The 27,039-nt window shown below is 43.3% G+C and overlaps 1 protein-coding gene and 1 non-coding gene across 45 annotated transcripts in view; both read left to right on the top strand.

Moving 5' to 3' along the window:
• LOC102143168 (stereocilin) overlaps positions 1-27,039 on the top strand; it is a 49,031-nt gene that overhangs the window by 3,316 nt on the left and 18,676 nt on the right. For 30 of the 44 annotated variants that reach the window (XR_012414856.1, XR_012414855.1, XR_012414854.1 and 27 more), the window contains 9 exons: positions 6,247-6,419; positions 6,945-7,100; positions 7,706-7,830; positions 10,783-10,961; positions 11,176-11,275; positions 11,591-11,647; positions 14,378-14,595; positions 15,269-15,433; positions 26,557-26,754. Coding sequence is in view for 32 of the 44 variants with exons in the window: in XM_073995648.1 (XP_073851749.1) it covers positions 6,247-6,419; positions 6,945-7,100; positions 7,706-7,830; positions 10,783-10,961; positions 11,176-11,275; positions 11,591-11,647; positions 14,378-14,595; positions 15,269-15,433; positions 26,557-26,754 (1,371 nt within the window). In the remaining 12 variants the exon portion in view is untranslated. Of the gene's footprint in view, positions 1-6,246; positions 7,101-7,705; positions 7,831-10,782; positions 10,962-11,175; positions 11,276-11,590; positions 11,648-14,377; positions 14,596-15,268; positions 15,434-16,900; positions 17,058-19,704; positions 19,890-26,556; positions 26,755-27,039 lie in introns of those variants that run through there. The other 14 variants (XM_073995652.1, XM_073995651.1, XM_073995650.1 and 11 more) reach the window with 12 other exon arrangements.
• Positions 8,974-9,080, top strand: LOC123574752 (U6 spliceosomal RNA). The gene has a single exon (XR_006699954.1). It is a non-coding gene; the product is annotated as a U6 spliceosomal RNA (small nuclear RNA).

Here is a 27,039-nt window from a genome sequence, read left to right as displayed (position 1 = left end):
TCTACTAAAAATACAAAAAATTAGCTGGGCATGGTGGTGGGCACCTGTAATCCCAGCTACTCAGTAGGCTAAGGCAGGAGAACGCTTGATCCTGGGAGGCGGAGGTTGCAGTGAGCTGAAATCATGCCACTACACCCCATCTCAAAAAAAAAAAAAAAAGAAATATTAGTATTTGGAGGGCTCTCAAGAGTATACTAGATACAGAATATCTAGACACATTAATACTAGGTTTAATATGTAGCAATGTAACAAATCCACACGGAACTGAACTTGGGAAGACCAGTTGTATTTCTGTTGTCAGTTTAGGCTGACATTTGTTTGAATTAACCTTTTCTGTTAAGGATATTGGTGCCTATCACTGAATGATGTGACATTTACATTTTTACAAGTGTATTTAGAAAGATTAAGTACAAATAAGAAAGCTTACAAAGTATGGAAAGGTAGGTACAACTAAGATATTAGCTGAGCCAAAAAAATTACTTAAAAAGGAAATGATTCTGAAACCAATAATAAATTATATGAAGCATATTCAAAATATAAGGATGTCTGCAAAATCAGCGAGCTCATTTGTTGATAATCTCAAACTGCTCAGAAATGATAAAAGGACAGTAAAACTACTCACTTGTTTAATTCTCACTGTTGTGGGGAAGGCTCCCACTGTATTTTTTAGAGACAGAGTCTCACTTTGTTGCTTAGGTTGGAGTGCAGTGGTGTGATCGTGGTTCGTTGCAACCTCGACCTCCAGAGCTCAATTGATCCTCCCCACTCAGCCTCCTGAGTAGCTTGGACTACAGGTGCATGCCACTACACCAGGCTAATTATGTTGATATATATATATATTTTTTTGTAAAGACAGGATCTCACTATGTTGCCCAGGCTGTCTTGAACTCCTAGGTTCAAAAGACCCTCATGCCTCAGTCTCCCAAAGTGCTGGGATTACAGGCGTGAACCACCGTGTCCAGTCTAGGAGGAATTTTTAAGAGAAGGGCAGGCCGGGCGTGGTGGCTCACGCCTGTAATCCCAGCACTTTGGGAGGCCGAGGCGGGTGGATCACGAGGTCCGGAGATTGAGACCCTCCTGGCTAACACGGTGAAACCCTGTCTCTACTAAAAATACAAAAAATTAGCTGGGCGTGGTGGCGGGCGCCTGTAGTCCCAGCTACTCAGGAGGCTGAGGCAGGAGAATGGTGTGAAGCAGGGAGGTGGAGCTTGCAATGAGACGAGATTGCGCCACTGCACTTCAGTCTGGGAGACACAGCGAGACTCCGTCTTAAATAAAAAAGAGAAGGGCATAGTTATGAAGCTCTTGGCTGTTTATGTCACAGAGATATTTCCTCAACAGAAATGTCCAGTGCCTGTAGCCAGTTCAGAACTCTGCCTCTAGGTCCAAATCCCCTACAAGCTCATCTCTGGGGCCCAGGCATGGCGATTCATGCCTGTAATCCCAACACTTTGGGAGGCTGAGGCAGGAGGATCGCTTGAGCTCAGGAGTTTGAGACCAGCCTGGCTAATGTGGAGAAACCTCATCTGTACAGAAAATACAAAAATTAGCTAGGTATGGTGACACATCCTCTAGTCCCAGCTACTCAGCAGGCTGAGGTGGGAGGATTGCTTGAGCCTGGGAGGCGGAGGTTGCAGTGAGACATCATGCAACTGGATTCCAGCCTAGGTGACAAAGTGAGACCCTGTCTCAAAAAAAATAAGATAGTCCTTTAGTGTAGTGAGGTCCAAGATATTTAAATATACAACAATTGATGTCACTGACCCAGTACAGTATACTATATACTTTGAGGTGTTTTATTTCCTCCTCGTAATATTGAAGATTTTGAACTAAGTTACTTATAATTCCCTTTTATTGTATGATTGCTGCCATGTATTTGCCTTGTATTAGGATTATAGTCCTAAGCCTTGGAATGAAGTAAATAGTAGTAAATATACAGGATTCCCTAGATCAGTGGTCCCCAGCCTTTTTGGCATCAGGGACTGGTTTCTTGGAAGACAGTTTTTCCATGGATGGGGTAGGAGGGATGATTTCAGGATGAAGCCGTTCCCCCTCAGATCATCAGGCATTAGATTCTGCTAAGGGTCACGCACCTGCAGTTCACAATAGGGCTCGCACTCCTATGAGAATCTAATGCCGTAGCTGATCTGACAGGAGATGGAGCTCAGGCGGTAATGCTCACTCACCCACCACTCACTTCCTGCTACATGGCCGAGTTCCTGACAGACCATAGACTGGTACCAGTCAGTAGCCTGGGGCTTGGGACCCCTGCCCTAGATCTAATAGACAAATCAAAATAGAATAGCACTAACCATTCTATTTGGTAAAACAGTTAACTGAATATGCAACATGATCACTGTGCCAGAGGATAAGTAGATTGCCAGACTGGAAATTACCTGTCAAGCTCATGGAAATTTTATCTTATTAAGCTTATTCTTGTGGTAGAGAAGGAGGAGGGATTTTGCAAAGGGAAATGATTTGTGATTAACAGATTTCTTTGAACAGACTAATTGATGTGATAAGCATTAATATGTTTTTTAGGCTTAAACTTTTTTTTCCAGATCACAAAGTGATCTAAACCATTAGGGCTTTAACAAATCTACTTCCACAACTGGATATTGGTAATTCTGTTTTGTACTTTAAACATCAATTGGCGTATTTTTAAAATCTCATATTTTGGTTCTAAATAATGAGAAAGAAGAAAAGTTTTGACTCTTTGCAAGCCTTTGTCAGAAAATAACACATCGCAAGTATAGACAATCCTTGCTTAAAATTAAAAACTGAGTATATTGGGAGGCTGAGGTGGGAGGATCACTTGAGCCCAGGAGATTGAGGCTGCAGTGAGCTATGATCTCACCAGTGTACTGTAGCCTGGGTGACAGAGCAAGACCCTGTTTCAAAAATAAAATAAAATAAAACCTAAGTATAATATCATTACAATTTTTTCCCAAAGGTGGGCATATTCCTGAAGATGACCATTTTTTACATTGACTTTTAAAGTCCTAAAGATGGCTTGATGTGCTATCTAAAGTTTTTGGTCAAATGAATGGAATTTGTAGAATCTGTTGAAGATCATCTTGAGATTAAACTTGCAGAGTTATCATTCTTAATGCTCTTCATGAAATTGTATTTCTGGCTGGGCGTGTGGCTCACACCTTGTAATCCCAGCAGGTTAGGAGGCCTAGTCCGGCGGATCACTTGAGGTCAGGAGTTCAAGACCAATCTGGCCAACATGGTGAAACCCTGTCTCTACTAAAAATACAAGAATCAGTGGGTATCGTGATATGTCCCTATGGTCCCAGTTTCTTAGGAGACTGAGGCAGGAGAATCTCTTGAACCCGGGAGGTGGAGTTTGTAGTGAGCTGAGATGGCAACTGGGCGACAGAGTGAGTGACAATCCATCTCAAAAAAAAAAAAAGAAACTATGTTTCAACATCAGTGTTTCTTGCTTCATGATGGGTATAGCTAGCCAAAACATTACTAAAAATATTAAAACTGTGTAAATGTCAAAATCTACATATCAGTTTGTTGTTATAGTGTACTATTCTCCTCACCTATAATATTGGACTCCTTGATACCAATGTGAATTTACCTGGTATTCTGTGAGGTGACCTACTGTTGTTTTTCTAGAGTAGGGAGTAGAAATAGATGACTGTTCATGGTGAACTCTACCCTGTAAAGCAGAATTACATATTTAGCTGACTTGCTTGATCCAATGACTACTGTCTGTCACCCTGAGAAGAATATTCAAGCATAGATGTTCACTGCTACTTCACTACACTGGCTAAGATTCCTGGGTAGACTTCACTGGGCTCCTGGTGTTTATTTCCATTAAGACTCCTTTGCCTTGCTATAGCAGCCTGAAAAATTCCAAGAATTTTAGAAAGTTGTTTTTCATCTTCAGAGAGGACACATTACTTGATGTAGAGTGGAGGCAGTCACTTTTGCATATTCTGTGCTGCTGAGGCAATTTCTGCTATTCGTTCCTCTGACCTTCCTTGGGTTCGTTGAGCTTCTATGAAAGTATTCCTTTTTCCAGAGAGTAAAAGTGCTACTGCCTCTGTAATTTGGACTTCCCTACTTAAACTATTTTAAGGTACTTAAAACTATCTTCTGCTTCACAAGAGCCTTATTTTACTTCATTTCTTTCTTTGGGTTCCTGTTTTGCAAGGGCAAAAACTGAATAAAAATGATAGCATTCTATTTTCCAGCCACAAATGTGGTCCTTACCTCTTTCTAATTACATAATTCCATACTCCTGAGAGCTAGAATTTATTGTTAAGTGAAAAAGTTTTGTATTTTATTGAATCTAAGCTGTCATCAATGGAGAAATTCACTATTTACCACTAAGAAATAAAAATCATGCCCAATTAAACTGGGACACATCGCTGATTGTAAAATGCATCCTCGCTTTGGGAGACCGAGGCAGGCAGATCACGAGGTCCAGAGATGGAGACCATCCTGGCCAACATGGTGAAACCCATCTCTACCAAAAATACAAATTTTAGCTGGGCATGGTGACACACGCCTTTAGTCCCAGCTACTCGGGAGGCTGAGGCAGGAGAATTGCTTGAACCCAGGAGGCAGAGGTTGCAGTGAACCAAGATCCCACTGCACTCCAGCCTGGCAACAGAGACTCTGTCTCAAAAAAAAAAAAAAAAAAAAAAAAAGCATCCTAACTTCATGGATGATAAAATGTGAACAATTGTCCATTTTGGAGAAATGTGTGTGAAAGAAAAACTTTCGAAAGCAGCACAGAGCCTAAATAAGCATAGGAGTGCTGGGCGCAGTGGCTCATGCCTATAACCCCAGCACTTTGGGCGACCAGGCGGGAGGATCACTTGAGCCCAGGAGTTTGAGGCCAACCTGGGCAGCACAGGGAGACCCCATCTCTACAAGTAATTTAAAGAGAAAATCAGCTGGGCATGGTGACATGTGCCTGTGGTTCCAGTTACCCAGAGGCTCTTGAGCCTGGAAGATCGAGGCTTCAGCGAACCATGATTATGCCACTGCGCTCCTCCAGCCTGGGTGACAGAGTGAGACTGTCTCAAAACAAGCATAGGAATAAGTATAACATAACTCCATTGGTTTTTAGAAGGGGCCAACCTCTGTAAAATTCTAGGGATGATTGAAGTATGACTCTGTTCTTTTTGTCTGGATCCAGTTTAGCATCAGGATGACTTTAAAGCCAGAGCACCACAATGTTGATTTCTATTTAGCTCTTAAGCCTATTTTAATCTCAGTGTTTTTTTCCAGAGTATGGCATACATCAATTGTATAAAAGAGATGAGGCCAGGCGCGGTGGCTCAAGCCTGTAATCCCAGCACTTTGGGAGGCCGAGGCGGGTGGATCACGAGGTCAGGAGATCGAGACCATCCTGGCTAACATGGTGAAACCCCGTCTCTACTAAAAATACAAAAAACTAGCCGGGCGTGGTGGCGGGCGCCTGTAGTCCCAGCTACTCGGAGGCTGAGGTGGGAGAATGGCGTGAACCTGGGAGGTAGAGCTTGCAGTGAGCCGAGATCGCGCCACTGCACTCCAGCCTGGGCGACAGAGCGAGACTCCGTCTCAAAAAAAATAAATAAATAAATAAATAAATAAATAAATAAAAGAGATGAAAGAGGTTGAAAGAGAAAGGCAATGAATTAAGGAATAGCAATTAGTAAATAATAGGGTTCTAGAGAGGAAGTATGCATTCAATTTGCTCTGCAGAACAAAACCAATTTTAGGCAGGGAAGAAAGGGAAAGTTTTCAAAGGAAGCTAACAGAACCAAGTGATTTATTGTTATAGTTTGATATACCCCAATGATTCTGGCTTGTTTCTGCATTCGTTATAAAGTACTTCAGATCTCATGGCCCTGTATTTTCATTCTGTTCTCAAGACCCATTGTTTTCATGTGAACTTTGGAACTGAGATAACAGTGCAGTAGATGGGGGTGGGGGGTTGGAGGTAGGGGTAATTAAAGAGAGTATTCTCTTAGTGGCTGTGTGACCCCCACAGTAGATAGGAAGTGACTTGTAGCTGGGGAGACATAACTATATCAACAGATTAGTTGTGGCTATGTTTTATGGTCAATTCTGTCCTTCCCTGTATTTCACAGGTTGAAGCAACAATGTTAAGAAGAGAAACTCAAAGAAAAATGGAACAGTAGTGGGCAAAACTGTGGTTTATTAAGTGTGATCATTCTCCATCATTCGGTTTCCAGCTTCCTTAACTTTTATTCCTCCTTTGCTCTATCCTCACAGAATTGCTGGAATCCACAAATACCAAACTATGGCCATTGAAGCTGACTTTGGAGGTGGCAGCTTGGTTTATCTTGCTTATTTTCATCCTGGAGATCCTTCTTAAGTGGCTATCCAACTTTTCCCTTTTCTGGAAGAGTGGCTGGAATGTCTTTGACTTTGTTGTTACCATGTTGGTAAGGATAGAGATCCTGAGGGTTCCTTTAGTGGGATGAGGAATGTGCCTAGGTGAATCGAAAGGACAAGAAAAGTTAACATGGTAATAGGAGGAAACAAAAATTGACTTAACTTCCTTCTTTTGATTTTTTTTCCTAAAACTAAACATCAGTCATTGCAGGAGTTGTTGGTATTAGGAGCAAGGTAGACCACAACGTCAACGCCAACAAGAACATCTGCCTATTACTGAGCACTTATTAAGTGCCAGGCACTATTTTAAGTATTTTCCTTACATTACCTCATTTATGCTCCATGACAACCCAATTAAATAACCATGAATTTTATCCTCCTTTTTATATCTGAACAAGTTGAAGTACAGCGTTTAAGCAACTTAATATAGAAAGGCTGAATAGGAAACAATTCTCAGAGAATGCTGTTCAAGGGATAATGCCCAGGGAACAATGAAGAGGATGAGATGAAGAAGGTGCAACTGTGCCTGCGTGCCTTGGGGTGTGTTTTACTCATAATCTGTGTGTTTTCCACAGTCCCTGCTTCCCGAGGTTGTGGTATTGGTAGGGGTAACAGGCCAATCGGTGTGGCTTCAGCTTCTGAGGATCTGCCGGGTGCTGAGGTCTCTCAAACTCCTTGCACAATTCCGTCAAATTCGAGTTATTATTTTGGTCCTGGTCAGGGCCCTCAAGGTGATTTGACTGTTGCAAGCTAAAGCAGGGGGCATGGTAGATAAATGTGAGGGCTTAACCTAGAATGTGAAACAAGTCGGCCGGGTGCAGTGGCTCACGCCTGTAATCCCAGCACTTTGGGAGGCCGAGGGGGACAGATCACGAGGTCAGGAGTTCTAGACCAGCCTGACCAACATGGTGAAACCCCGTCTCTACTAAAAATACAAAAATAAAAATAAAAATAAGCCGGGCTTGGTGGTGTTTGTCTGTAATCCCAGCTACTCAGGAGGCTGAGGCAGAAGAATAGCTTGAACCCAGGAGGTGGAGGTTGCAGTGAGCCAAGATTGTGCCACTGCACTCCAGCCTAGGCGACAGAGTGAGACTCCGTCTAAAAAAATATATATATATGTATGAAACAAATCTTGATGGGTCAAAGAAGGCAATGAAACGTCCTGTGATATGTTATTGGATGAGAAGGGGCTGGGGACAGGTGCTGTGATTCAGAGATGACTGGGTTCGGGATACAAGGGAGGGTTTGGTGTGGGATTGCCAGGTAGGCTTGACTGGGCTGTTGGTGGAAATCAGCCTAGTCTGGCCCACATTTGACTTGAGGTTATGGCCTCTAGAGCATGACCTTCCTCTTGATGTTGCTGCTCATCTTCTTCTACATTTTTGCTGTGACTGGTGTCTACTTCTTCTCAGACTACACCCGTTCACCTCGTCAGGACCTGGAGTACCATGTGTTCTTCTCGTAAGCAGAGCTGGGGGACAGCTGGGTGAGGGGAGAGAAGTTGACTAAGAGACCGGGAAGCTTGTCCAAAGTATAGTAATATAAATACAGTCTATTCCAAGAAACAAATAGAACACAATAGGGAGAGGGAAAGAGAAAGCAAAAGAATAGTGAGTGGTTTTAGCTCTGCTCTTGAGAGTGGGGCAGCTAGTTCCATGTTTATTCTGGGTTTGGAAATTCAAACCACACTGTCATCAGGCATCTTTAAATAGCAGTACACTCCAGTGGTTAGGCTTGGTTTCTGTGAGTCAGTTACCTCTTTTGAAAAATGGGGGCCAGGCGCGGTGGCTCACCCCTGAAATCCCAGGACTTTTGGAGGCTGAGGCAGGTGGATCATGAGGTCAAGAGATTGAGACCATCCTAGTCAACGTGGTGAAACCCTGTGTCTACTAAAAACACAAAAATTAGCCAGGCGTTGTGGTGGGTGCCTGTAGTCCCAGCTACTCTGGAGGCTGAGGCAGGAGAATTGCTTGAATCTGGGAGGCAGAGATTGCAGTGAGCCGAGATCGTGCCACTGCACTCCAGCCTGGCGACAGAGTGAGACTCCATCTCAAAAAAAAAAAAAAAAAAAAAAAGATAAAAAGAAAAATGGGAATAGGCTGGGTGCAGTGGCCTATGCCTGTAATTCCAGTACTTTGAGAAGCCAAGGCGGGTGGATCACCCGAGGTCAGGAGTTCGAGACCAGCCTGACCAACATGGTGAAACCCTGTCTCTACTAAAAATACAAAAATTAGCCAGGTGTGGTGATGGGCACCTGTAATCCCAGCTACTCGGGAGGCTGACACAGGAGAATCACTTGAACCCCAGAGGCGGAGGTTACAGTGAGCTGAGATTGAGCCACTGCACTCCAGCCTGAGCAACAAAGAGTGAAACTCTGTCTCCATCTCAAAAAAAAAAAAAAAAAAAAAAAAAAGAATAATAGCAGTGCTACTGCATAAGAGTGTGGGGATAAATATGGTAATGCATTTAGGCACTTAGCACAGTATGTGATATATTGTAAGTGATCAATGAATGTTACTCTGATTCTCAAATATGATCACTGGTTTTATCCCAATCTCTACATATTACACGTGCGTGTGCCTATTCCTGAGAAAACACTAATCAGTGCTCACTTCGGCAGCGCATGTACTAAAATTGGAATGATATAGAGAATATTAGCATGGCCATTGTGCAAGGACGACACACAAATTTATGAAGTGTTACATAGTTTTTTTTTTTTTTTTTTGAGACGGAGTCTCACTCTGTCGCCCGGGCTGGAGTACAGTGGCTGGATCTCAGCTCACTGCAAGCTCCGCCTCCCGGGTTTACGTCATTCTCCTGCCTCAGCCTCCCGAGTAGCTGGGACTACAGGCGCCCGCCACCTTGCCCGGCTAGTTTTTTGTATTTTTTTAGTAGAGACGGGGTTTCACTGTGTTAGCCAGGATGGTCTCGATCTCCTGGCCTCGTGATCCGCCCGTCTCGGCCTCCCAAAGTGCTGGGATTACAGGCTTGAGCCACCGCGCCTGGCCAGTTTTTTAAATATTAAAAAAGAAAACATCACTGTTTTCTAGAAGGAAATCAACTTGAATTTTGAGTAGATAATCCCGTTTATGAATTAGAATTCAATCTTGTCTGCGCTTCTCAGGACTCTGTTAAACTCTTAACAGATAGTTTTGTAAGAGTATTGAGTTAGGAAAGTCCTAGAATTTATCCTATACAAGCTTTGATGTTTTCAATAAATTGTATATGGAGGACTAAAAATAAAGGTAGGAAAATTTAGATACCTTCCCAGAAACTTTTTACTTTTTTAGTAATTTTAAAATATTAATAATTTTATAATCTGTATATATTCATTATTTAGGATCACATATGTTTATGTAGCATACCCATTTACCTGCATATCATTTCATACCAGCAAACTAATAGGAATAATTTTGTGAATGATCTTCTATTTCGCTAAATTTGCTAATTTTGCTAAATTTGCGAGTGATCTTCTATTAAGTGGAGTCCATAGAGCAGTGGAGAATAAAATTAGAAAAAAAGACCAGGCATGGTGGCTCACACCTGTAATCCCAGCACTTAGGGAGGCTGAGGCAGGCAGATCACTTGAGGTCAGGAGTTCAAGACCAGCCTGGCCAACGTGGTGAAACCCTGTCTACTAAAATTACAAAAATTAGCTGGGCATGGTGGCGCATGCCTGTAATCTTGACTACTCGGGAGGCTGAGGTGAGAGAATCACTTGAGCCTGGAGGGCAGAGGTTGAAGTGAGCTGAGATCGCGCCACTCTAGCCTGGATGATAGACTGAGACTCTGTCTCAAAAAAAAAAAAAAAAAAAGAACTAGTTGGTGATTCATTCATCTTTTAAAAATTCAGTTAATGCCTATTTATTGAGTATTTATTATACCCCAGGACTAATGGGATAGTGAGAGGTAGTCATAGATTATTTATGATAAAGGAGAATTTAGGCTGGGTGCAATGCTTACACCTGTAATCCTGTACTTTGGGAGGCTGAGACTGGCGGATCACCTTAGGTCAGGAGTTCGCCACCAGCCTGGCCAACATGGCAAAACACCATCTCTACTAAAAATACACAAATTAGCTGGGCATGGTGGTACATGCCTGTAATCCCAGCTACTCGGGAGGCTGAGACAGGAGAATCTCTTGAACCCAGGAGGTGGAGGTTGCAGTGACCCTAGATTGCGCCACTGCACTCCAGCCTGGGCAACAGAGTGAGACTCCGTGTAAAAAAAACAAACAAAAAAAACAACTTCAAACTGAAGAATGATTAGCTAAAAACTGAGTATGGTAGAAAAGGAGCCAAAATCAGAACAAACTACAAAGAAATGCTTTATGTTTCTTTAAAAGTAAGAATGGTACCATTTTTGAAAGGTTTAGGCCTCTGTTTCTGTCTATTCACATGCCTTTTTCTTTAGGGACCTCCCAAATTCCCTGGTAACAGTGTTCATTCTCTTCACCTTGGATCATTGGTATGCACTGCTTCAGGATGTCTGGAAGGTGCGTGAAGTCAGTCGCCTCTTCAGCAGCATCTATTTCATCCTTTGGTTGTTGCTTGGCTCCATTATCTTTCGGAGTATCATAGTAGCCATGATGGGTAAGCATAGAGGAGGTGAAACTTGTTTGGGAAGGGTGGTTGGGAAGAAATTAGTCTGAAAGCAGGGATTGGTGGCTTATGGGTATAAAGAACCTAGTGTAGCAGGAAGGCTTGGGTTCTGGATGGGATATTTCACTTGGATTCTCCTCACCCAAGCCCTCTTCCCAGGTCTAGTCATTAACATCTCCCAACTCCTAATGGCCCTTTGGGGCAGTTACTAACTTTCAGAATATCAGGAAAGAGATGAATGAGGAGATGGCACGTCAGGAGGTTCAGCTGAAAGCTGACATGTTCAAGCGGCAGATCATCCAGAGGTCTGCTTCTCCCTTTTCAACCCCAACTTTCCTTCTCAAGTGTTTCCTGAGCTCATTTCTTGTTTCTACTCAACCCCACTTTTCCCTTTGTGACAGAAGATTTGCCCTCAAGGATAAGAATTCTCTGGCTCTAGAATATTGCCTGATTTTTCATCCACTGTGGGGAGCCCTCCATTTATTTTCACCTCTTGACTACAATTTGTTCTCCCCAGTTAGTTTTCTTCACTTTCTGATATGAACTCTTTTTTTCTTACCACACTTTTACTTGAATGTAACTGTCTTTGCTCTTTTTTTTTTTTTTTTTCTGCTTTGCAGGAGAAAAAACGTGTCACAGGAGGGACTGAAGTCAAGCCATAGCAAAACAGATGACAGGTTAGGAGTATGTACGTGAACTGGGATAGAAACACATGAAGGAAGAGAGGGTGGAAAACTAAAGATGAAGATTGGCTTTGAGAGAGAATTCATTCATTTAATAACTGCATATTGTAGTAGGTTGACTAGTGGCACCCAAAATAATATGTCCATGTGCTTACTCCCTGGAACCTGTGAATGTGACCTTACTTGGAAAAAAAAAGATCCTAGGTTAAGGATCTTGAGATGAGATCATCCTAGATTATCCGGGTAGGTCCTAAATCCAATGGCAAGGGTACTTATAAGAGATGAGAGAGGAGAAGACACAGAGAATAGGAGAAGGCTATGTGAAGATGGAGATAGAGGTTGGGGCTAAAGCCCCCACAAGCCAAGGGAGGCCGAGGAATGCCAGGCAGCTGCCAGAAGGTAGAAGAGGCAAGGAACTTCTCCCCTAAAGTCTCCGGAGGGTGTATGGCCCTGCCAACACCTTCATTTCAGACTCTGGCCTCTAGAATTGTGAGGGAATATATTTCTGTCATTTTAAGATACCAAGTTTATAGTAATTTGTTATGGCAGCCTCAGGACACTAATACAGATACCTTCAATGAAACAAATATGAATCTAGACCCCAAGTGTTCAGCAGTGGACAAAGAAAGCAGAAGCAGAAATGAACTCATTCACTCATTAACAAATAATTACTGGCTAGATGTGGTGGCTTATACTTGTAATCCCAACACTGTGAGAGGCCAAGGCAAGAGGATTGCTTGAAGTTCAAGCCAGAAGTTCAAAGCTGCATTGAGACATGATTGCACCACTGTAGTCCAGCGTGGGCAACAGAGCAAGATCCCATCTCAAAAATTTAGCAGGGTGGGCGCAGTGGCTCATGCCTTTAATACCAGCATTTTGGAAAACTGAGGTGGTCAGGTCACTTGAGCTCAGGAGTTCAAGACTAACCTAGGCAATATGGCAAAATTCTGCCTCTACAAACAAAAATTAGCTGGATGTGGTGGTGTGCTCCTGTGGTCCCAGCTACTTAGGAGGCTGAGGTAGGAGGATCACTTGAGCCTGGGAGGCTGAGGCTGTGGTGAGCCGTGATTGTGCCACTGCTCTGCAGCCTGGGTGACAGAGCAAGACCCTGTCTCAAAAAAACAAACAAAAAACTATAAAGAACAAATAATTATTGAATACTTAGTAGGTGCTTGGGATGTATCGGTGAACAAAATAGACAATAATGCCTTCTTCATGGAGCTTACCTATTAGTAGTGATAAAGAGATAATAAGCAGTGAACATATTAAGTAAATTAATCTGTTAAAATATGATCAGCATTATGGGAAAATTAAAAGTAGAACAGGTTAAAGGAGATTGGGAGTAGAAGGTGGGATTGCAGATGTGTTGTAGTTTTATTTTTTTGGTTTTTTTTTTTTGAGACAGAGTCTTGCTCTGTTACCAGGCTGGAGTGCAGTGGCACGATATCGGCTCACTGCAACCTCTGCCTCTGGGTTCAGGTGATTCTCCTGCCTCAGCCTCCCAAGTAGTTGAGACTACAGGTGCCTGCCACCACACCCGGCTAATTTTTTTTTTTTTTCTTTTTTTCCTGTAGAGACGAGGTTTCACCATATTGCCCAGGCTGTCTCAAACTCCTGAGCTCAGGCACTCCGTCCGCCTCAGCCTCCCAAAGTGTTAGGATTACAGGCGTGAGCCCCGGTGCCCAGCCACAGATGGGTTATAGTTTTAAACAGGGTAGTCAGGGTGACCTCATTGAAAAGGTAATATGAGCAAAGACTTGAAGGAGGTAAGGGGATCACCATGTGGGTATCTATAAGAAGAGTGTTAATAGGCAGATGAAACAGCTAGTGCAAAGGTCCTAAGCTGGAAGCATGCTTGGTGTGTTTGAGAAACAGCAAGGAGGCCATTGTGAATGGAGTAGAGTGAGCAGGGGGAAGAGTGCTGGGAAATGAAGTCAGAGAGATAATGGTGACATGATCCTGTAGGGTTAGGGGTGCCATTGTAGGGACTTTGAAATGGAAAGCAGAACAGAGGAGTGACATGAGGTGACTTACATTTAAGAAGGATTACTTGCTGTGTTGGTAGAAGAACAAGGGAAGGAGCAGAGAGATCAGTTGGGAGGCTATACTGCTGCCTAGGCAAGAAATGGTGACAGCTTAGGCCAGAGTGGTAGCAGTGAGTTAGTGAGAAAAGATTTATTTCGAAGGTATAGAGTCAGCATGATTTCTTGATGGACTGGATATGGTAGGGAAGAGAAGAGTTAAGGATGACACATGAATGATTGAGTTTGGAAGTGCCTGAGTTTAGAGTTTGGGAGTATTTTGGCTCTCATTGTCTTATGCCCCAGCTTTAGGAGGTGGCCAGGACCAGAACCAGAATAATGAGTGGACTAGTCATGTCTTTTTTTTTTTTTTTTTTTTTGAGACGGAGTCTCGCTCTGTCGCCCAGCCCAGGCTGGAGTGCAGTGGCGCGATCTCGGCTCACTGCAAGCTCCGCCTCCCGGGTTCACGCCATTCTCCTGCCTCAGCCTCCCGAGTAGCTGGGACTACAGGTGCCCACAACCGCGCCCGGCTAATTTTTTGTATTTTTAGTAGAGATGGGGTTTCACCGTGGTCTCGATCTCCTGACCTTGTGATCCGCCCGCCTCGGCCTCCCAAAGTGCTGGGATTACAGGCGTGAGCCACCGCGCCCGGCCCTAGTCATGTCTTGTAAATGTTTGTGAAGTCATGATTTTCTCCTTTCAGTACAAGAGGAGCTGGTCAACAAAGGGAAAGTTCGGACTTATCAGAAGTGTCTGAAGTAGGGTCTAATTATGGTGCCACTGAAGAGGATTTAAAAACATCTGCATCAAAAACAAAAGAGACCTTGTCAAAAAAGAGAGAGTACCAGTCTTCCTCCTCTGTTTCCTCCACATCCTCTTCCTATTCTTCCTCTTCTGAATCCAGATTTTCTGAATCTATTGGTGAGCCAAAGAACTATAATAATGAGTTTTTTCCATTTGAATTCAGACTACTCTATAAGACATCTTACTCTTAACAGGAGCTCTCCTACTGTATCTCCTCTCCAATTTTCTGGTTTTTTTTTTTTTTTTTTTTTTTTTTGAGACGGAGTCTCGCTCTGTCACCCAAGCTGGAGTGCAGTGGCCGGATCTCAGCTCACTGCAAGCTCCGCCTCCCAGGTTCACGCCATTCTCCTGCCTCAGCCTCCAGAGTAGCTGGGACTACAGGCGCCCGCCACCGCCCCCGGCTAGTTTTTTGTATTTTTTTTTAGTAGAGACGGGGTTTCACCATGTTAGCCAGGATGGTCTCGATCTCCTGACCTCGTGATCCACCCGTCTCGGCCTCCCAAAGTGCTGGGATTACAGGCTTGAGCCACCGCGCCCGGCCAATTTTCTGGTCTTAATGACTTTCTTTTTGCTTCTAATTTCCCCTGTCCTCCTTCTTCACTTTGGGTAAGTGTGGCTGTGGCCCTCTTTGCTCACTGTAAAAAGTGATTTCTTGCTGATGCACCCTTTCCCTCCTTGCTTCCTGTTACCTCTTCCCACCCCACCTTTCCACCCACACCATAGGATTTACCAGCTTTTATCCAACTTTTACAAACCTAGCCATGCTTTTCTGAAGCATTCCTCCCAACAGGTCATTTGGACTGGGAGACTCTTGTGCATGAAAATCTGCCCGGGCTATTGGAAATGGATCAGGATGACCGTGTTTGGCCCAGAGACTCACTCTTCCGATATTTTGAGTTGCTAGAAAAGCTTCAGTATAACCTAGAGGAGCGTAAGAAGTTACAAGAGTTTGCAGGTATGGAGTTAGGGCAGTCATGGGGACCATGGGAATATATATATAGCGTTTATAACTGTGGAGGAGGAGGAGGGTGTCCGCTATTCTGGCATCTCAGCTTCTAAATTTCTGCCTATACCTAAAATAGGCAAATTCTTGGTTTGGTTTGTCACATTCTGGGCATGTGTCCCACTTTTCCCTAACTGAGAGAGAACCTAGAAACTCTGCTTCTGTAGCATGGGACGCCCAAATCCTATGAGGTATGAGAGCTTATTTCCCAAGAAGAGAAAGTCTAATCTCAGTTGTTGGGAATTAGGACAAGGTAGGCTCTTGCTTGATTTGGGCAGCCCACCGGTTTCTGCATGTTTGTTCTCTCTGAAGATTGCATTTCAGACTTGAGCAGCAGGGCCTAAGGCTCAATCTGGAGAGCTATGGGGGATCAGACAATGAGCAGGAGGCCCACAAGTGCTCACTGTCCTAACTCCCTAAAGAAGTTTATGAATTCTAAACTTCTGTTTGTATCTGCCCCTTCTAGTGTCAGCCTCTATAAAGATAAATATGTGATTTAAATAGTAGAGTTTGATGTAAACTGAGCACTATCTTTTCAAAGTTATTTTTCCTAAATTTCATTACTTCATGACTAATTTTGATTAATACAGTTTCCCTCTAAAAGCAAAAAAAAAAAAAAAAAAGGCTGGGCATGGTGGCTCACACCTGTAATCCTAGCACTTTGGAAGGTTGAGGTGGGCAGATCACGAGTTCAGGAGATCAGGATCATCCTGGCCAACATGGTGAGACCCTGTCTCTACTAAAATACAATAAAGCAGCTGGGCATGGTGGCACATGCCTGTAGTCCCAGCTACTCCGGAGGCTGAAGCAGGAGAATTGCTTGAACCTGGGAGGCAGAGGTTGCAGTGAGCGGAGATCACACCACTGAACTCCAGCCTGGCAACAGAACGACACTCCATCTCAAAACAAAGCTAAAACAGAAGAGTTAGGGGCGGATTTTTATAATTTAATGTGTGTTATCTGGGTTTTTCCCCTCATACCTAGTTGAAATCAACTCAGCGTGAAAATAAGAAATTAGAGAGGAGGACTGTGTGTTTGTGTGTGGTGGGCACAGGTGGGCAATGAGGAATTTATAACATTAGAACACGGAATTTAGGGCAAGATGTGAAAGACAGGCTTTGCTTACTTCAAAACGTTGCCTAAATTTAATCCTGTTCCTGCTAGTCATTCTTAGCCCTGCCTTCCCACTTATTCTCTAGGGAGGACAGGGTGAAAAGGAGGAAAATGCAGCAAGGTGGTTTCTTTAATCCTGATAAACTTGTCTATGGCAAAGAGTACACAGAATCATAAAGCTTAATTTAAAGATTAGTAAAAGACTTTTGTGGGAACCTAGAACCCAGAAAAGCAAGGTCTTCGCCAAACATTTACGTATGTAGAATATTCTTAGTTCTCCAGCCTGACAATCTGTTTCCTTTGCAGTGCAGGCACTGATGAACTTGGAAGACAAGTAAAGCAATGGATGGCTTCAATATCCTTGGGCTCAGCAAAAGATAATGAAGGGAATTGTTGAAAATGGAGAATTGAAAATATAAATGTCTGTTCAGATAGAACAATGTCTGTTCATTAAAATTAAAAAGTATAAGTGTGTAGGCCAGGCGTGGTGAAACCCCGTCTCTACTAAAAATACAAAAAAAAAAAAAAAAAAAATTAGCTGGGTGTGGTGGCGGATGCCTGTAATCCCAGCTACTCGGGAGTGTGAGGCAGGAGAATCACTTGAAGCTGGGAGGCAGAGGTTGCAGTGAGCCAAGATCACGCCACTGCACTCCAGCCTAAGCAACAGAGTGAGACTCTGTCTCAAAATACATAAATAAATAAAAGTATAAGTGTCTAATATATACTGCTGATAGCTGCTCAGTAAGATAAGGCATATTGAAAGGCATAAGGTCAAGAAAAAGAGTTAGTTCAAGCTGAGTGTGGTGATGTGTACCTCTAGTCCCAGCTATGAGCTGAGGCAGGATTGTTTGAGGCCAGGAGGTTGAGGCTGCAGCAAAGTAGGATCATACCACTGCATTCCAGCCTTGGCAACATAGCAAGACCCTGTCTCTAAAAAAGAACAAAACAAGTTAGCTCAGATGCCAGTGGAGACTGTGCTCCTTAGCTTTCTACCCTTTCCACGGCTCCTGAATCCGACTCATTTCTTGACTTTGTCATTATAGCTTCCACCCTTCCTGCAACCTCTGCTGCCTGATTATGGTCCTAATTTTACCCTCTCCCTCCCTGATGCATAGGTAAAGGCCTCTCTGGAGTAAGGAGATCTTCAGAGCTGTTAGTATAACTAATTGAGAAGTATTGTTTCCATTGCCTGTTCTACTAATGTTGCTTCTCTTGTGAACCATTAACTTTAACTGGATATTATTTTTACCTGTTACTGGACCATAAGTCTCTTTATTTCATTTGGCCATTGCTCAGGGCAATGTAAATCAGTAAGTGTTGTACAGGTTTTTAGTGTTAGAAGGGATTTCAGAGTTAATCTATCTCCCATCAAAGCAGGAACACCTTTTAGAACATCACTGAAAGGAGGATTATCCAGGTAATGCTTAATGTTTCTAGTTATTTGGGATTCATTATGTAGAAGGGATCCCATTCCATTGTTAGAAGACTTAAGTCTTTAGACATGTTTATGATTAAAAATTATATCACTTATTGAGTGTTTAACATGTATGAGGATATTTGTATATTTAGTATATATATACTGTATATAGAGTATGTATATTTCATAGAATAATCTTATATGGAAGATAGCCTCCTATTTTTAGAGATCAGAAAACTAAGGCCTAAAGAAATTAAGTAAGTTAAGTAACTTGCCCAAGAGCATATACCAAGTAAGAGGTAGAGCTAAGGTTCTAACTCAGGTTAAAAATTCTGAGTTGAGAAAAAAATCAGTTGAAGCCATTTAAACAACAAAATAGCTTACCGGAGACTGGGAAGTTCATAGGTAGTATAGCTTCAGGATTGATTTAATGTGAAAATTCACTGTTGTTAAATCTGTGGTTTTGTTTCTCTGGAATTTTGCTATCTGCGCTCTCCTCCACATGTTGTTATTATTCTCAGAGTGGCTTCACTTGGGTAGCCAGATAATTTTCTGAAGCACCTAGGCTTGCTTACCTATTTACCCATATCCAGGGGAAGAAAGCCAGTGAGTCTTTTCTCAGTCAATGAACAAAATGTTTGAGCTTTGGGTCACAATCATGGTTATTCTTGGAGTGAAGATACTGATGGGGAGGAAGCATGAAGCCTCTGGAGTGCTGTAGATATGTTCCATATCTTGATCTGCATGGTGGTCACACAGGTATATATAGATGTAAAAATTCAACAAACTTTACACTTAAAATTTGGGCATTAACTGTATGTAAGTCAATCTCCACTCCTCTACAGACACATCCTGACCACCACTGATTGGACCAAGAAGTTAAATCATATGCTTATGAATTGTTGAGGTAATTCGTAACGAATTGTTGAGGTACTTCGAACGAATTTTTGAGGTAAGGTGAATGTGATGGAATCACTAATTAAGGCTTTCTCCTGAACTGGAGGTAAGGTCAGTAACACCCAACCTGAAGTAAGGGCTGCTACCCAAATGGGGAGGAGATGAAAGGGGACCATAAGGAGGTAATTATAAAGTCCTCACCTAAGAGTGTGTCTGGCAAAAAGGCCAAGATGGGGAGAAGGCAAATGAATTGAATGTCCGGAATAAACAAATCTATGAAGACAGAAAGTAGATTAGTGGTTTCTTGGGGGTTGGGGAGGGAGGAATTGAGACTGACAGATAATAGGTATAGGGTTTCTTTGGCAGGTGATGGAAATGTTCTGGAATTCAATAGTCTTGAATAGTTCAACAATATATTTAAAAACACTGAATTGGGCTGTGGGCAGATGGAGTATCACTCTGTCGCCCAAGCTGGAGTGTAGTGGCACAATCTCTGCTCATTGCAACCTCCGCCTCCTGGGTTTAAGCGATTCTCGTGCCTCAGCCTCCCAAGTAACTGAGACTACAGTCGCACGCCACCACGCCTGGCTAATTTTTGTATTTTTAGTAGAGACAGGTTTTTGCCATGTTGGCCAGGCTGGTCTTGACCTCTTGGCCTCAAGTAATCCGCTCCTCCTTGGCCTCCCAAAGTACTGGGATTACAGGTGTGAGCTACTGTGCCCGGCCCCCTCCTGACTTTCTATAGCTGATCTGTGGTCTGTGCATTCTGCATTTTATTCTTTAACTCTTTCTTCAGTGAAAACAATCTGAGTTTAATCCTACAGGAGTGGAAGTTTATTCAACAAATTTGTTGAGTTTGTATGTTCCAAACATTGTTCTAGATACTTGGGATATATCAGTGAATGAACAAAACAGAAATCCCTGTCCATCCTAACTAGTTCCTCATATGATCAAATAATAAAACTTCCATGAAGATAGTAATTTTGTCTCCTCCCCTGTTTTCTGGTTGTTGTTTGTTTGGTTTGGTTTGGTTTTTGAGACAGGGTCTTGCTCTTTCACCCAGGCTAGAGTGCAGTGGTGCAATCATAGCTCACTGCAGCTTTGATCTTCTAGGCTCAAGTGATCCTCCTGCCTCAGGCCCTTAAGTAGTGCGGACTGCAGGTGCATACCACCACACTTGGCTAATTTTTTAAATTTTTTGTAGAGATGGGGGTTTCACTGTGTTGTAATATGTCCAAAACTGAACTTATTCCCACTTCTTCAAACCTGTTCTTCCTATTCTAATCTCAAGAACTGCCAAACAATTTCTATGGGCTCGGAAAGTCCTCAAAGATCTCCTTGCTGCTTAACTTTTTCTGTATTTTGTCTGAAGGTCTTTCACTTAAGATGCTATTTCTTTTTTTTTTTTTTTTTTTTTTTGAGACGGAGTCTCGCTTTGTCTCCCAGGCTGGAGTGCAGTGGCCGGATCTCAGCTCACTGCAAGCTCCGCCTCCCGGGTCCACACCATTCTCCTGCCTCAGCCTCCCGAGTAGCTGGGACTACAGGCGCCCACCACCACACCTGGCTAATTTTTTTTTGTATTTTTTAGTAGAGACGGGGTTTCACCGTGTTAGCCAGGATGGTCTCGATCTCCTGACCTCATAATCCACCCGTCTCGGCCTCCCAAAGTGCTGGGATTACAGGGTTGAGCCACCGCGCCCGGCCAAGATGCTATTTCTTGTACCAGTTTTTGTGTTAAGATTCTTTAAGTTGGCCAGGCATAGTGGTTCACATCTGTAATCCCAGCACTTTGGGAGGCCGAGGCAGGCAGATCACCTGAAGTCAGGAGTTTGAGAGCAGTCTGGCCAACATGGCAAAACCCTGTCTCTACTAAAAAATACAAAAAATATCTGGGCATGGTGGCTTGTACCTGTAATCCCAGCTACTGAAGCTGAGGCAGGAGAATTTATTGAACCCGGGAGGCAGAGGTTGCAGTGAGCCAAGATTTTGCCATTGTACTCCACCCTGGGCATCAACAGCGAAACTCCATCTCTAAAAAAAGAAGGTTCTTTTTTTTTTTTTTGAGTCGGAGTCTCGCTCTGTCTCCCAGGCTGGAGTGTGGTGGCGCAATCTCAGCTCACTGCAAGCTCCTCCTCCTGGGTTCATGCCATTCTCCTGCCTCAGCCTCCCAAGTAGCTGGGACTACAGGCGCCCACCACCATGCCCAGCTAATTTTTTGTATTTTTAGTAGAGATGGGGTTTCACTGTGTTAGCCAGGATGGTCTCGATCTGCTGATCTTGTGATCTACCCGCCTTGGTCTCCCTAAGTGCTGGGATTACAGGCGTGAGCCACTGCACCCGGCTGAAAAGATTAAGTTGCAGAAGAAGAATTCATCTTGAGCTAGTCTATTCATAGTGGTGATAAGATTTAGTGGATCTGTTCCAGTACCTGGCACATCAAGACACTTTATAATACAAGTGAATGAGCAAAATTGGGTGGGTGAGTAATAGTATCTCTATTTTACAGATGAGTGAATTATAGAAACTTCTTGGGGTCACCAGACTAATAAATATGGAACGAAGACCTAGAATTCAGAGATCTGATATCAAAATGCAAATATGACTTAACTGTCTTAATCAGGAGAGTCAAAGGCTGTGCTGCAAGAATAAATTAACCCCTACATCTCAGTGATTTAAGTATTAAGAAAGGCATATTACTCACTCGTGGAGGTTTCAATACTGATTGGGTAACTGTTCAAGGCAGCTACAGTAAATTTTTATTATTCGTGATACTTATGTTTTATAAAGTTGCAGCAAACAACTGAATTAGTGACTACTGAACCATTGCTCCCAGGAGAAATACAGGGTTAAGTTCCTGTGGGCCTCTGGTCACAACATTTTCATCAACTGATCAAATATATAACCTTGGTTTTCTTTGTGTTTCTGTTTATAGACACCTTATTTAATATATGTTGTTGATTGATTAACATTGAACTCATGGCCAACAACACTGTGACTCATGCCTGAATGAAGCTTTTCTTTTCTTTTTTTTTTTTTTTTTTGAGACAGAGTTTCGCTCTGTCACCCAGGCTGGAGTGCAATGGAGCGATCTCGGCTCACTGCAATATCTGCCTCTCGGGTTCAAGTGATTCTCCTGCCTCAGCCTCCTAAGTAGCTGGGATTACATGTGCCCGCTATCGCGCCCAGCTAATTTTTGTGTTTTTAGTGGAGACGGAGTTTCACCAGGTTGGCCAGGCTGGTCTCGAACTCTTGACCTCAGGTGATCCACCTGCCTCAGCCTCCCAAAGTGCTGGGATTACAGGCGTGTGCCACCTCGCCTGGCAATGAATGAAGCGTTTCTAGCATAGTTTATAAGGCACATTACAGCCTTCTTGCTCTTAAGAACACCGCACAACACTTTGGCATTAAGTGTAAGAGCCATTTTAAACAGTGAAATCACCAACAAATAGCCCCAAAATGCAAAAAGTGCATCACTAGATAGACCTTAAAAAAGACACTTACCGGCCGGGCGCGGTGGTCACGCCTGAAATCCCAGCACTTTGGGAGGCTGAGGTGGGCAGATCATGAGGTCAGGAGATTGAGACCATCCTGGCTAACATGGTGAAACCCCGTCTCTACTAAAAATACAAAAGATAGCTGGGAGTGGTGGCACGTGTCTGTAATCCCAGCTACTCCGGAGGCTGAGGGAGGAGAATCACTTGAACGAGGGGGTCAGAGGTTGCAGTGAGCTGAGATTGCCACTGCACTCCCACCTGGTGACACAGCAAGACTCCGTCTCAAAAAAAAAAAAAAAAAAAAAAAGAGACACTTACTAATATTTACACCACGAGAGCTGCAACAAGAAAAGAAGGCACAGCACTGCCTTGTTCCACTTCAGCTGGGAACATGTGTATCAGGTGACTCAAACTTGTCACTTCTCAATACAAGTCTGTGAATGACCTCAGTAGCACTGTAAGTATTGATTTTGGGTTACAAACACATTTAGTGACGAGGCAAATCCACTAATACAGAACTCACAAGTGTCGAAGACTGACTGTAAATGCTGTGGTAGTTTGGAGCCTCGGGCTATTTTGACCTTGTGACACTGCCATCTCAACATGTAGTTTCTAGGTTGCCTCAACAGCGAAGAGATTGTTGGAGGCTCATTTGCTAGCTCTTAAATTCTTTGGTCAACCACAGTCCATTGAACAGAACTAATCACCTGAGCCCACCTAACCGCAAGAGATCTGGAAAATGTGAGGAACACCTAGATATCTAGTAAGCAATTAATATTTCAGTTACAAAAGCCAAAACAAAAAAAGAGAAAAATAATTGTACTTTACAAAGGGAGGCATCTGGCTGGGTACAGTGGCTCACGCCTGTAATCCTAGCACTTGGGAGGCTGAGGCAGGCGAATTGCCTGAGCCCAGGAGTTTGAGACCAGCCTGGGCAATGTGGCGAAACCCTGTCTCTACTAAAAATACAAAAAAAGCAGCTGGGCTTGGTGGCGCGCACCTATAATCCCAGCTACTCAGGAGGCTGAAGCATGAGAATTGTTTGAACCCTGGAGGTGGAGGTTGCAGTGAGCTGAGATCACACCACTGCACTGCACCCTGGGTGACAGAGTGAGACTCAGTTTCATTTTTATTTTTTTTTTTAAAGGAGGCATTTGTTCTTGTCAGGCAGAGAGTGCCCCGTGGGAGTTTTGGGGAGTGAGGATGTTTCAGAGTTCTCAACTCCTGTGGCTCTTCCCAGGTATATCCATTCTAACTGGCAAATCACAGAGTGTTCTAGTTATCACCAGTCTTATCCATTTCATTTTAGCAGGACGTATGATTAATTTCTTGTTCTGGACCCTTGTAATTTAAATTTGCTGGTTGTTCTCTGTTTCCATTTGGTCATCTGTAGGTTGGAACTTGTCTCGCTCTTGTTGAACTTTATCAAATTATAAGCAATAACCAATACACTCAAATAGCCTAGTATATTTGCCATAAACCCTAAGCACTTCGCCCTCAGTTTGCACATAGTCTGAATCCTTAGCAGCAAGAAAATTGCTTAATCAGCGGCTTACAACAGCAGAACATGGACTGCCAGGAAATTTTCCATGCTGAGTTGAGGGAATCCTCATTGTTTCTCTCTCTGGTTGACTCAACTAGTTCCATATTTGTTCTGAAGGTCTTTCACTCAAGATACAACTTCCAGATAATCGTTTATGTCTTCATTAGAACTCCTTTAGTTTCAAGTAGAAAAAATCATCTTGAGCTATTCTAATATAGTAATAGTAACATTGAGTGAATGTTTATTCTGTACCGGTGTCTGGCACGTAATAAGTGCTTAATCTTTGTTGAATGAATGCTAGACATTGCACTAAGCACTTTAAATGCATTATCTAATTTAATCCTCACAAAAACTCTACACTAGGATTTTTTCCTTTTTACAGTAAAAACAACAGCAACAACAACCACAACAACAAAAAAACAAAAACAGAGATTTAGAAGCTGCCCCAGGACACACAGCTAGTAAATGCTGGAACCAGGGTTTGAACCTAGACCATCTCATTTTTTGCTACCCTATGAGGAAAAAAGAGAATTTATTATAAGAGGGTTGTTACAGAATGAAGGGCAGAAATTCAGAAGGATTACAGGATGTGCTGGAACCGGAAAGCTGTTGGGAACTCGGGTCATATTCTCCCTCAGATTCATCTGTCTGCTTTTTAGACTAGATGTGGTATCCTTGATGGGCAAAGGGAATGTTGGTAAAATTACACAACAGATCATTTCACGCATCTCAACTTTTGATTTGCCTTGGAAAATCCCATCATTGCTCCCAGCTGTCTTGTGACCCGGGTTAAGTCATTCCATTTCTTTAGGCTTCAATTCCTCTGTCTATAAAATGAGAAGTTCTTACCAGAGGATTCCTCAGGTCTCTTCTGTGATCCTGGGAGGCCGAGGCAGGAGGACTGCTTGAGTCCACGAGTTCGAGGGTGCAGTGAGCTAGGATAATACCACAATATTCCACCCTGGGCCACAGACCAAGACCCTGTCTCTAAATAAATAAATATATAAAACTAAAACTCCGTGATCCTAAGTGAATCTTCTAGGTCAGAAGCACATTAATAATGAAGTTCCATGTGTGAATTTGAGGGAGAGAATGGGGAAGGGTTCTAGGGAAAGGAGGACAGAATGAAAGTTTGGGTGTAGCTTCAGTGTTGAATTGCTTTTAGAGTTGGTGCAAAGTGAAGGCCTTTGGGGAGATATAAATGGAGAATGGAAAAGACTTCTAACCCTGGCCTAGGGCGGTGGCTCAAGCCTGTAATCTCAGCACTTTGGGAGGCCGAGGTGGACAAATCACTTGAGGTCAGGAGTTCAAGACCAGCTTGGGCAACATAGTGAAACCCTGTCTCCACCAAAAAATACAAAAATTAGCTGTGCGTGGTGGTGCGTGCCTGTAGTCCCCAGCTACTTGGGAGGCTGAGGCAGGATAATTGATTGAACCAAGGAGGCAGAAATTGCAGTGAGCCAAGATAGTACCACTGCAATCCAGCCTGGGTAACAGAGTGAGACTCATCTCAAAAAAATAAAAAAATAAAAAAATAAAAATGGCGTCGTGGCTCACACCTGTAACGCCAACATTTTGGGAAGCTGAGGTGGGCAGATCACTTGAGGTCAGGAGTTCAAGACCTGCCTGGTCAACATGGTGAAACCCCATCTCTACTAAAAATACAAAAATTAGGCAGTAGTGGTTCACACCTATAATCCCAGCTACTCGGGAGGCTGAGGCAGGAAAATTGCTTGAACCAGGGAGGCAGAGGTTGCAGTGGTGAGATAGCCCCACTGCACTCCAGCCTGGGCGACAGAGAGAGAGTCCATCTCAAACCAAAACCAAAAACCCAAAAAAACAAAAAACAAAAACAACAAAAAAGACTTCTAACCCTGACCAGACCAGATTATTTTGAATGACATCTCTTTCTCTCTGTTCCATGAGCAGTTCTGTGTGTAGGGAGATCAGTCCCTGTGCGTAGTGATTGAATCTGGTTTCTCTCTTCTTGGCTCAGAGTTTTTGAGAGGGCTTTCACTTAGGCCACAGAGAAAGAACCAAATAATAGGGCATCCCAGAGGGGAAGGGAAAACCAAAACATTTGAATGCCCTAATGAGCAAGTCACATTTCTCTGGGTCTGTTTCCTTATCCATAAGTTGAAAAGTTTGGTCTATGTGATCTCTGGGGTACTGCTCAGCTCTTGACACTCTGTGGTTCTGGGTAGTGAGTCAAAAGCAGCTTTCCTCTTCCTGAATTCTCCATCCTTGGACCAGACCTCTGTCTTCATTTCTCATCTGTTTATACCTTGCTGCCCAGTTTCTTGCTCCTGGGCATCCTTTCTTCCTCAATTACTTCAAATCCTACTTGCTTCTTAGCTCCTTCATATCCTCTTTGTTTTCTATATTTCTGCAGAACCCCAGATTACACCCTTACACACCTGTTCTCCAGTTCTCCATCTCCATGTCTGCCTATTCCTTTCTGCATCATGGGCTCCTAACTCAAGCAATCTCCTTGGGTTCCTCTGAGGGGCCCCTGGGATCCCCTATCATTGGTTCCTCTCACAGAAGCCTACCCTTCTCCAGAGCCAAAGGATCAGATATTCAGTGGCTCAGGTAACAAACCTGCTGTCAGGTTACAGATATTGTTTCCTGAAAGACCACACTACAGTGTCAGTGGAGCCTCAGGCTGCCTGCAGTGCCCTGCCCTCACCTGGCTATCCCACACAGTTGAGATTAACCAGAACTCCCCTCCGGTACCAGTGTTCACCTGGAAACATGGCTCTGAGCCTCTGGCCCCTGCTGCTACTGCTGCTGCTGCTGTCCTTTGCAGGTGAGAAGAACAGTGAACAGAACTGGGGATGAGGAGGAGGGTGGCTGGAAAAAGATTTTAAGAATGTGGAGGTTAACCTGTTAGATAGAAGGACAAAGGAGAGAGGCAGAGACTTATGCAAAAGGAAAAAATGAGGGCTAAGAAAAGCAGGCCAAGACTTACTATGGGCCAATGAAAGGGGTTCAGCTGACCATCCCCTCACCTCATCTTTAGATCCAGGTAGAGAACTGTGCTCAGAGGCAGGGTTGAGTTTGGGCTCTATGTTCCTCCCCTTTAGTGACCTCT

Source organism: Macaca fascicularis, chromosome 7 (genome assembly GCF_037993035.2).
Source record: "Macaca fascicularis isolate 582-1 chromosome 7, T2T-MFA8v1.1".
Lineage (NCBI taxonomy): Eukaryota > Metazoa > Chordata > Mammalia > Primates > Cercopithecidae > Macaca > Macaca fascicularis.
Note: the sequence above shows the minus strand (reverse complement) of the source record. Positions and strands in the feature narration are given on the sequence as shown.